The sequence below is a fragment of the Colletotrichum scovillei genome (genome assembly GCF_011075155.1).
Source record: "Colletotrichum scovillei strain TJNH1 chromosome Unknown Contig00015, whole genome shotgun sequence".
Lineage (NCBI taxonomy): Eukaryota > Fungi > Ascomycota > Sordariomycetes > Glomerellales > Glomerellaceae > Colletotrichum > Colletotrichum scovillei.
The window spans coordinates 215,129-226,735 of NW_023336273.1; the positions used below are offsets into that span (position 1 = coordinate 215,129).

At 49.9% G+C, this 11,607-nt stretch overlaps 2 protein-coding genes across 2 annotated transcripts; one reads left to right on the plus strand and one right to left on the minus strand.

The window, feature by feature from the left end:
* Positions 1–219: 219 nt before the first annotated feature.
* Positions 220–945, plus strand: HER10_EVM0012521 (uncharacterized protein; the record flags this gene model as incomplete). Its single annotated transcript, XM_035481915.1, has 2 exons — positions 220–351; positions 413–945. Exons 1-2 carry the CDS (start codon positions 231–233, stop codon positions 943–945), a joined length of 654 nt encoding a protein of 217 aa, XP_035325760.1. The 5' UTR covers positions 220–230.
* A 441-nt stretch (positions 946–1,386) lies between these two features.
* On the minus strand, positions 1,387–2,529 carry HER10_EVM0002876 (initiation-specific alpha-1,6-mannosyltransferase; the record flags this gene model as incomplete). The annotated part of the gene is made up of 2 exons (XM_035472569.1): positions 1,387–2,098; positions 2,144–2,529. 2 exons carry the CDS (start codon positions 2,527–2,529, stop codon positions 1,387–1,389), a joined length of 1,098 nt encoding a protein of 365 aa, XP_035325711.1.
* Positions 2,530–11,607: the final 9,078 nt, after the last annotated feature.

Sequence of the window (11,607 nt, forward strand, 5' to 3'; positions counted from 1 at the left end):
TACATCGATCATCGAAATGCAAGGCCTCTGGTTTTAGGAGAGAGAGGTTCGCCAGGGCAAAGTTAGAGGTTGGGAAACGAGATCTCTTCCGTACTCGCGATCGCGTAGCCTGAGGGATTGTTACCTGGACCTCGCGTGTTCTAACGCCAACGGGCAACTAGTGCCGATGTAAAGCCTGAAGGCGTTTTAGAGTAAAGGCTCGACTCGCATGGGGTAAGAGATTGCTATAAATGAGTCCTCCTCCCCTCTGTTCCTTCCAGTCCAGAGATTGTGAGCGATGCTCCTTCGCAAGTCCATTTCTCAACGCTCCTGACACAGCCTTTATAGCAATCATGTCCAACCCTGACATTCGTAAGTACAACCGAGACACAATGTATAGATTCCTCACTCACCTCTTCCCTCGGTGAAGCAGGTGAAACCTTTTCCTCGCTGGTCACAGTGAATGCAGAATTCAGCAGGGCTGCGATCCTCAGTCATCGATTCTGTCCCGTGTCCAGCGAAGTGATCTTTCAGTGCAAAACTCCCCCTGGTCATGAACCTTGGGAAATCGGCGAAGGACATGCGCAAGTTCTTGACGAACGAAAGGTGCTCACGTACTGGAACAATCTCAAAAAGCAGGACGGAAAATGGCGAGAAGATCGACTAGGCTGCAAACTGTTTCATGTCTTCAAAGTCCACAGACACCGTCTCACGAGGAAGAGAGAAGCAATGGTACTGGTTCAGTGGGTCGGCTATCCAAAGGAAATGCTGAGTGACGGTCGTGGTTCTACATGGGAGCCGTTGAAGAACATTGTTCAAGCCTCGAGACAACATGTGGAGGATTATCTACGCCAGACGGGCCTGAGGAGAGATTTGTTATCGAAGGACAAAAAGGTCTGTAAATTTCGGAAGTTTTGCATGCGTAAAACCTTGAGAACAGAGCGAAAGAAGCCTCTCAATTCTTGAACAAAATCAATGTTGATGTCATGGGTCGCTAGACAGTTCTTATCACCAAAGTAGCCGTGGTGCGACAAACATATCAAGCATGGCGATGTTGCGGATTCTTGAAGTGAGTGCGCATCTTGAATGCGCCCGCGCAGTTCTTCCCACCTCTATCTCTGACAGAACAATGGCCGTGTGGAACAAGTATGTCAGAACCTGATGATGAGAGATCATTCAGCATTGACCTACATCACATGTTCACACTGCTATCCAATGGCATCAAGCCCATCGTCACGATGAGACACATTAGTATAGACAGGCGCATTGCCACGCAAAGCATCTGACGATGACAGAAATATTGTATTGTGTCGCCGCAGAATCTAAAAGATATGGCCGCCTGTATGAGCTCTTCCGAGCTGGTCTAAGCCGTTTCCTATTACGCACGTCATGTTCCTAGTTCCTCATTTAATGACAACGATCGATTACACCGCAAGACTTGAGGATCGGCCAGCCGGGTATCAAGCGGCTTGCAAGTGCATTGTCCGGAATCTGCCCATTATTGGTGCTCCCCGAATGGTTCTGACCCATGCCAAAGCTGTCGATGGGCAATATGAGCACATCCCCACACAATGTCGGTCTTTCCAAATATGAGAAACTCATAATGTCCGTCAAGTCTGAGTTGACAGATTGCAAGTAGTCAAATAAAACTTTGGTCCACACTGCGGAACCGGTGATATACGAGATATCGAGGTTGCCAGGCCTGTCTTTTGCCTCGTCGACTCCGTCTTGGACCGTAGGGCGCCTCATGGACGTGACCACCTGGGATATCATGTTGTGGATGACCGGATGTCCAGGTGCAGCAGCAATTGTCGAATGGGCAAACTGCAACGGGTAAGTTTTGTCTTTTTGTGGCGCATGGTCTTGCTGATCGTATATGATGCCGACAACTAAGCGGACCTGACTCCGCAAGTGGGCTGGAACCCATGTCACAATGGGCTTCAGGGCGATAGTGTCTAGATCGGTATAGATTCCGCCTCCAGCTTCCAGGAGGAGATATCGAAGCAGACTGGATCCCATACCAGCATTGATCACGTGCTCATACGTGTGATAAACGTCGGAGGTATCACCGTAGTGTGACTTCACAAAGCTGTTGCTGCTTCTCCCGTCGACTAGAGCGCTATGGGGTCTCAGCTCGTGCTGTAACGAGATAAAGCCGACTTACTACGTATGTCCTCCGTTGAGGGCCAGCCACGTGCTGATGTGCTCCATCGTCGTCCATCTCACGGGATTATTTATGCCGTTGGCTGTCGGTAAACTGATCTGCCAGATATGGGGCGGTATGGAGTGCTCTGACAGTGAAAGAGACCAAAAATATGAATGATGCTCGTTGGCGCCTGAGATCGATAGTCTATGAAGAATTTGCTGTACAAGATTGTCCACATTGGGTCGACGCAATACGCCATCATTGAGGCTGTGCAGGAAGTAGGTGCTGATGGAGATGACCAAAACCATTGCAATGATGACGGGAACTCGTCGGCTAGATGCCGGACGAGAGAAGCGGCATCCGGCGTTTATCACGGACGCCTGGACCTTCTTTGTCGAGTCCATCGGATCTAGCGTCGTGTGCGACTAAAGTGTGGATGACAACGTATTTGAATCGGTGCGTGTAGTAGTGTACTGTAGGTAGTCAGAGCGCGGACTAGATACTGTACCAGACACTCAATATGTATCAATGCTGTTGTGTGCCGAAATATTTGACCTGCGAGTCTGCGTACCTTTTGAGATGTCACTGTACTGTTTGTTGGTGCTGAGCACGACAACATGCACGGGTGGAAAAAACTTTTGATGACTCGACAAGAAGTCTGCAGCCGCCCTGATGGACTGAGTTGCAATGGTCCTGTGTTCGGTTTGCACTCTTTGAAAACAACATGTCTTGGTACGTTGGATACTTTTCTAGGTCCGTCTGAACAGCGCCGAAATCCGCTACTCTCGGCTTGACAAGAGCGATTGTACAGTCGCTCAAAGTGACAGCACAAGCGATTCGCTTCCGGCCGACAAACTTATTTGTTGAGCGGTTTTATGTTCAGTCTCCATTCAATGAACAAAGACAAGAGGTAGATCTATGTTCAGCGCCCAGCTTCCAAAAGGTAGCTGTTAGGGTTCTCCATAGCATGGACGATCACCAGAACTGTTCCCTGGCTAGAACGAGATGTGGATCGCGCAGGCAGGTAAAGTGGAGAGGAAGCCATGGTCTTGATCGTGCTGCTGAAAGTGACTTTTCCATTGCTGGGGTCGATTCTAGGAATCCACTCCTCTATGGGTCACCAAGCCATTTTCTACTCGTCCGGGCAAGCTTGGTTCCACGCAATTGGGACGGCAATCACGCAAGAAAAAAATCGGGGTTTGAAGCCGGAAACGCATCTAAGTGTGCGTCTGTAGTGATATTCAATACTCGTGCCCAGCTGTGGACGAAGCCACTGCATAGGATTATTTGATCAATACAATTGGCCATCAGAATTCTCGAGCATTCAGGATTTCTTCCATGACTGGACTAAAGGATTTCTGCCATGATTGGATTAAGTCAAGCCCAAGATAATTACAACAAGCGTTCACCACTTCAAGCCACGTACTAGCATTGAGCCACGGAGACCAGAGTCACGCCATGCCAGCAATCCCTGGTGAACTTACGCCCTCCCAGAGACCCTCCAGCTCCATCTACTTGCCGCCGGAGATCCTTGCCATGGTAATGGCATACTGCGATGATAAGAGTCTCCGATTACTAGTGCTGTGCAGCAAGCTTTTTCGGGATATCTGTACGCCACTACTTTACCAGCGAGACTTACAATCGCCCGTTCCTCGTTGTGTTGCCTGGGCGATTTCCGAGTGCGAAGACGACACCGTTTCACTATGTGTACTTCAAAGAGCTCAGCATTTGGGGGCGGATTTTCAAAGGAGACTGCCGTACGACTGTTTCCTCGGTCATTGCGGTACTGATGTCTTTGAATCCCAACGGGACTGCATATTCCGAAGTACAGAGCTGCTGTCAGCTTTTCAGCTTGCTCTTCTGTTAGGCCGCGACAAGCTTGTTGCTTATCTTTTGCAAAACGGATTTCGCAGCCAGGAAGTAACCATCGACGACAAAGTTCGGTCTTTGCTTCCGTTCAAAACGCTTTATGCTTCTCTTTGGAAACCGGACACCTCCATTGCCCCGCTCTCTGCATCGGACGGGCCTTTTCAACCAGCCTTCGAGCCATTAATTCAGTGGGATGAGTTCGAGCCAACCTCTACGAGGCTTGAAACACTTTCTTTCGCGCCCTGGTTTCCAATGTCGCAAGAGGAAATTCTGCAGTATGTGTACGAGTGTGGAGTCAGTAGCTTCACTATGGGTCTGGAAGTCAAATCCAAGCGAGAGAGAATGTTTGTTGTTGAAGCGAAATCTTTCAGACCCAGATGTAACGTGTGGTAGGAAGTCTGCTATCAGAAAATTGCAAATGTCCTCGGATCGGATCAAGAACCACAAAGAAAGTACGACTGTTGCAAGGATTGACGCGAGAGCCTTGTTGTAAACCTTGTGAAATTATTTTTCTCATTCAAAATCTCAAACGTAACCACTGCTGAATATAGTTCTGCTATCAAGCAAGAGTTATTTTGCAACATCGAGGATGCTTGACCGCGACTATAAGGGAGATGCTGTCGCGAACCTGGAATACGCAAACTATAGAACGGATATTGTCGCGAGTTATGACACGCAGCAATAGGCTTACGGAGTGTAGTAAAGTGGCTTAATCTATCGAAGTGGAGATAGACAGAAGAAAAAGGTCTATGTACGATTTGCAGGTGACATACAAGTGCTATACTGCAGCACGTGGTGGGCAATTCGTGGGTTGCGGTTCTGAGCCCTGTTACGTGACAGGTATCGACAGAGTTCGGGGAATAGGCTAGCCTACTGAACGTCTCTGAATGCAACAACACTCAAGTCGACATGGCAATCCGAAATATCACCGTGAGATGGCATGCTGAGAAGAAAGCGTACAAAGCCCACTAGGTCATTCAATAGCCTACAGAATTTGCCAACATTCGTTCTTTGAACAACCGAGCTAGACCTCGAGTGTCGTGGACGCAGGACCTCGTTCTCGGCGTCAAAGCGGCTCGACCGGGCCTTGGCGCCTCAAGCAGGGATGAGGGATGTTTGTGCCCGAAAGACGTTGAGCCAGGGCCGATGGTATAACAGAGGGCCACCTCCGGATGGATCTGGCTCCAGACGAGGACTTTATCTCGACTGGGGTGGCAGTGAAGAGCAGAAAAGCAGTAGAAAAGCAGCAGTCCCAGAACACCAGAAGATACTGTACCACTAGGAGCCTTCCTGTTGGGGTAATTGGTCCTCAAGAAGATCATCTGGTCAAGCCTGGTGAAGATGCGGATGTCGATGGTCGTGAGCATTCGTTCTTTCTGGCTTGAAGCCGTGTGCGGGAGCGCTGCCGCGTTGCCGTCCCGTAAAGGCCCCACGACAGTCTCGGCAGGCCTGTCGGCACATGTGCTCACAAAGAGGTTGTACTGTACTACAAGAATGCAACAATGACCGCCGGCGTAGTAGCCAGAAATGGAATTGACACCTTGGAGAGACGGGCGAAGGACACGGTGCGAAAGTCTGGCACTAGTGCTCAGGGCAATGCGCTTCAATTGGGCGAATTCGCCGATGTGTTTCTGGCTGTTGGGACTTCTTGAGTGGCGGTACTGACAAGTGTGGGTCATTTCAGGACGTTACGTCTGTGCAGAAGTTTGTCTTGGGCAAACCTTTGGATTCCCTGCCGTTAACCTTCCTCTCTCGGGTCTGCGGTCGACAAAACCCGTGCGTCTCGAAGATAGTACAGCTGCCATCGAAATCAGTTTCTGTCTTTTGAACTTCAATTTAGGCTTTGAAGAAGAAATTGACTTGTGAACCACGAGCGCCTCGTTATTGGATGTGAGAGTCATTTGCAAGCCGCCACAGCCCGATCAACACCTGACTGCCAGCGCGCGTTGACGACCATTTATGTACATACAGTATTGCATCCGCGCACTGTCACGTCTCTGCACTGGCCCATTGCCAGAAAAAAAAAAGAAAAAAAAAGGGCTGCACCACGAAGAGGTTGCGGAGGCCGAAGTTCGCCGTCTACATTGATCGAGGGACAGCATTCCGGCGGAGCCATTGGAAAATCGTCAACGGAACAAGTGCAGAAACCACTGCCCGGCATCGTCGGATCATCATCCACTGCATCGCTATGTGGCACTGTCAAGACAGTGTCAGCGGCGTCATAACGATGGGAGTGGGGATTGGAAGCCCGTCTAGAATGGGCGACGAGTTGAGGCAACGAGTCGTAGAACGACTAGGTCCTGGGTCTGGCCTGATGAACGGCTAGGGAACAGAGAACGTCTGAGGGAGCCGTGCTTTGCTTGGGTGCCGCCAGATCTGGCGGGAGCATCCAGCAAGCGGCGAAACTGTTTTTTAGCGCTCATGGACATGATACAATTGAGTTGTCTGGCCCGCAACGCAGGTTAGACCACGTATGTCAGACCAAAAGAGGCGGACTCATGCATTTTCCCATGAACAGATTCCCCGAAAGATGAGCATCAGACCGATTTCGACTGAGATGGCATCATTTCGCGTAGTGATACAGTACTGTAGTGGCTAGAGATCGGGAGAATGGCTCCACAGTCTCGCCCAGTATAAGCAGGTTTTAGATTATACGCTACGTATGTACACAATTCACGGGCTTCGAACATTCCGGAGATCTAATACAGCAGCTCCTAGGACAAAAAGAGGAGAAATCGAAGCACAAACGCCATGAGGCACAGGGAGATGACTGAACAACTTGCTCCGTGTCTATGACTTTCGCTCAGTCATGAAACGACGTTTTTGTGGCAATGCCTGAAGGACCGATATACTGTACCCAAGAAAGACGTCCTTTCTTCGATTACAGGCCTACGTAGTCATGATCAACTTCAGGTTCATCGTAGAAATACGGTTTCTGTGCGACCCAGGTGTGCTAGTTTGAGATTTGGTCATGGCTCAACTAGCGAGCCACGCAAGTCAGAGAGCCTCAGTTCAGCAGTGCAAGGTAGATATTTGCATCTTTTCAAGTGGCAAAGCAAAGTAGATTTAGTTTGCCGTCTTGTCCGTCACGTGTTCAAAGACGAAAGTCAAAGCGTGATAATTCTGTTTAGTCTGTAAGACACGGTATGTATCAAGCACCTTAGGAAGAGAGGTGGCCCGTTATAGGTATATCTGTGGTTTTTTGTTTCCTTATCTCTCACGCATAGAACGGACAGGAGAAGGGTCTTTTGCCAATGATCCCATAGTTTCTGTGACGGTCACCTGCATTAAGATAACGATTTTCCTAGCAACACCGTTACGTTGTCCGAGTATGCCTAGACACGGCAGGGCTTAGTTTCGTGTGCAAGAACTGGCACCAGCTTTTCTGGTTATACTGTGTAGCACTCTGGACATGAATTTATGCAAACAAAGGATAATTGAATAGGGGTAGGGAAGGGAGAGAGGATGGTTCCACGAGCCGACCTGATGTGTACGTTGGCTGGCATCTGCCAACGTGTGGAGACTCCTGCATCCCTTCCCGTGAAACTGTCTCCTGTACCCTGCCGCAATAATTCCAGAAGAGCTAAAGCCAGATAGCTCCTCTGCAGATCTCTTTCCCAGTGGGTCTACTACAGATTACGGTTAGGAGCAATGGCAAGCAACTAGTGTTTGGTGTATAAAGCCAGTACCCCTTCACCCTATCTCCCGTTTTGTCTATCTTTGATCTTCTTGCTTACATCATTCTGGCATGCATCTACTCATTTGGATTACCGCTATCCAAAAAAGCTTGCCTATCATCCAAGAGCCGAGTAGGCATCGTCTCCACGAGTGTCGGTACTGTAGTTCAAAGTCTGAAGACTCAGCTTCTTGAACACCAAGGCATCCCCAAGTATCAACAACTATCACAGCAAACGGTGGAACAATTCTTGAAATACCTTGCTGCGGCGAGGTTTGCTCGGTGAGAAGTCCTTTTGACGCCACAATTTCCCCTTTCCTATCCATCTCAAAGGGTTACCACCAAGTTCTCTGTGTTTTAATCTGACATCAATCTTTCGCCAAGATTCTTGGTTGCGGAAATGACGCAAGTTCTCCTACACACATCGGTCGCGAACTGCGGTTCCCGAGCTCTCGCACCTATCGTTGATCTGGGCCTTACGGTCCAGCTATGGTTGACTCACCCTCAGAGCATTGAGAACCAAATCGAACCGCTCGATAGCGCCGTTCATCACCAAGCATGTCTGATCAAAACTCTCTCAACTTCTCAAAGTGTTTGGTATCTTGCATGCATCACGGTGCCTAATCCTTCAGAGCCAGAGCTACGTCAAAGCTCCAATCAAGATATCGAGCGAATGTCCGACTTCCAACTCATCCACATCACGGCTGCCATCATTCACGAGGAAATGAGGGATCAGGACGAGGTGGCCTTCAAGCTGACTACCGAATCAATAAAATCCCTTGTTGGGTACTACGAAAGATCCCACCGCGTCGGTCTCGCGGCGAAGACGCATGAGCGGTCTGGGAATGATCGACTGCGAGTTAAGGCGTGTGAGGACTTTACACGAGCCATCAAAGAGTTCGTGTACCGTACACAGGTATCCGCTTTGGAAGGACTCGAAGAGGACGGAGCCGGCGAGTTGCTTGTCACTGATAGTGAAAAGGTGAAGAAGATCATTCTGAGCATGATGGAATCACCAAATGGGGCCTTTGCTATCTCTTGATTATCTTGAGGAAAATACTGTCAAGCCAATCGTTTCTCTGTCGATATTATTGAACCGGCCAGCTTGGTAGGCACCTTTTCAACAAGTTACATAAACAAACTTCCATAGAATTGTACACAAAGTTGGCGGTTCCCAAAGCTCTTGCTTTATTGAATGTTTCTCTGCGCTGATCTACTCTTTCGAGCCGTCTAGCTGTAGTTTCCCTTATTATGTGCTGTTATTTCTATGCGTCAGCTACTTGGAGTCAAAAGCAAAGTCTTCATTAGTATATCTGGTGGATCAAGCCCCCCAGCAGAAGATTCTGTCCAGCTCGTAGTTTCAAGGGCTACGTATGTATCTTCACACTTGAAGCGAAGGCAGCCGATTCGTCTCATACGTTTTGCAGGGAAGAAGTAGTGACCTACCTTGCATTTACGAACTGGGTTAACGCAGCCCAAGGGAAGAAGAAAACGTACAGCACCATGGCAGATGCGTCTCCACATCGATCCATGCAGGCTAATATTCGGAACCCCCAAAAGGCCATGCTGCATCCCACATCATGGAAATAGAAGCCTGGATGGTGCCTGTGAAGCCCCACTCCTGGATTTCAGGGATGTGCCCGGCCAGCATGATGTTGGAATGGGTAGGACGAGATGCCATCTGAAGCTTAGGGGTCGATACGGCTCGCGGGACGTCTGGGGTTCTCAGTCCGGGCCTTGCGAATCCTCGGGATCAGAGGTTTAGGGATCACCATTCTGTTTTTCTTGGTCGATGTGGCGGCGATTTTGCTCCTTCGGGAGTTTCGGTAGTTATGCGTTGGACGAATGCCCTCTACGAAGCAAGCTGCGAGACTCCGGCGAGACATTTTGCCTCCAAATCGTTGGAATGCCTAGTCGAACAACGTTATTCAATTTCACTCCCACGAACGTACACAGACGCTGCCACCTTCTTCTTGATTTCCTTTCTGTCTTCTGACAATTAGAAAAATGAACAAAGATTCTGGAGGGAGCCCAAGTAGGCTGCAAACGTAAGAACTAACCTGGTTTAGACTGAGGTTGGAGCGGACGCTATTCTTCCAGCCTCGTTCCCGTTCCTTTGGATTCAAGGTATTATCTATGGACCACTGATAGAGGTCTTGCAACGTCATGGAATGTGCGTCTTGGCCGATTAGCGCGCCTTGTACATCAGATCCGCATACGTTTCTTTCTTCCGTCTCCTGCCGGTCGCGACTTGAGCTGAAGCAGGAGACGCGCTGGACCTAATGCCCTTGTCGTTGGAGACTGTGCTCGAGGCAAGTTGCAAAGGGAAGATGTCTGGCACACGGCAGGGTTCCAAGGAAAGGCTGCCATGCAAGTCGAAGGAGTTATTGCCGAAGTTATGGCTAGCGTCGAAGGGTGGCTTGAAACGGGAAAGGCTCCTCCCCACCGCTGATAGATATTGACTCCCGAGGATACGAGTCAGCATCTCGTAGTTCTATTGTACACGGCACTGCCTAGGGAAACGCATGATAAACTGGGTGACGTGGACTGGTGATGTAGCTGAAGGACAGTGAATGAAGAAGTTGTAGAGACGTCGGAGGCGCACTGCGACCGCCAAGAACGTTGCCCCTTATCAACGCTGCTGCGGCGACACGGTAGAGCAGCGAGGGGACGCTGCTACCGAGACTCTTTTATGAATTAGGACGAAAAATGGAAATTCGATGTCCCGGACGTGACAACATTCAAGCTGGTCAACACAAATTCTTCTAGCGCAACCTGCTTTCGAATTCGTCGCCGAAAGACGCCGCGGAGTGGGTCAAAGGCTGTAAGGAAGGCCGTGCCGCGGCGCCGGACTCGTAGGAAGAACAGAATGTTGCTGTCTATATATCCCATCTATGGCATCATAGGCGTATATCGGAAGTCAAGAGTTTTCTCACACACGTAAGCGAAAGCGTAGAGTATCAGAGCGACGTCCCGTATAGAATCATCGTCCTCCTGGCACCGACATCTCCAATCCTATTGTCCAACAACTTGTGAGATGTTATCAACACTTTTCGACGGCCGATGCGATTTGTGGAACGCAGCAGGCGAATCGCGGCACGAAGTCACGGAGGATATCATTCAGCTTCACTATGGGCGAGCGAGAGGCCTCTGTTGGAGAAGTCATGAGCACACAGAGGGAATCATTCAAACCGATGTCGTATAATCAGCCATAGGTTTGACGGTCCACGACATCCTCTACCTCTCGCCCGATTTCTGGCGCCTTCACTTCGATAGTACGTCAACTTAAATCGCAAGTTAGTTTATGGTGCTAAGACCAACTAGTAATCGCCGCTCTAGATTTGGCTGCGTTCGTGATCGCGACGATTCGCTTGAACCTCTGTATCGGAACAATCGGTCGTTTCTTGATGAGCGACCGGACTTAGCACCCCTCCTCGAAGATTTGCGACAGTTCAAAGTTTGCGGCGAACTCATGTTGACGGGCATCAAGCACGGCCTTGATGCGAAAAACCTGGATACGACAGCGACGGTGCTCGAGGATGGGTCTTCCGTGCTGCACACGCCGGCTACGGGCACCGCCAAAGCGATGCCACCAACCACCGCTTTGGCAGGGATCCCTCGTGTAGCAGTGGTTTTGAGTGTCTCCTGGTCAAGGGCGAGAACCAGGACGTCAAGCCCTTAATTGTTCCTATCAACGGCTCGACCCGATTGCGCCTCGGGATCGTGTCGAGGGCCCTGCCGGTCCGGCCCGGCACGAAACCGTTGGACCATTCCATCACGACATTCAACAACGTCGAGCTTCCTGGCGAAGCGCTGCTTGGCTCGCCCGCAAAAGCCAAAGGATACCGGGCAGAGTTCCTGGACCAGATCCACCGCGGTTCTGTGGGGATGTTGTCATTTGTCCATTATGGGCGTGTCGGCCTTGAAGGTGGCTGGG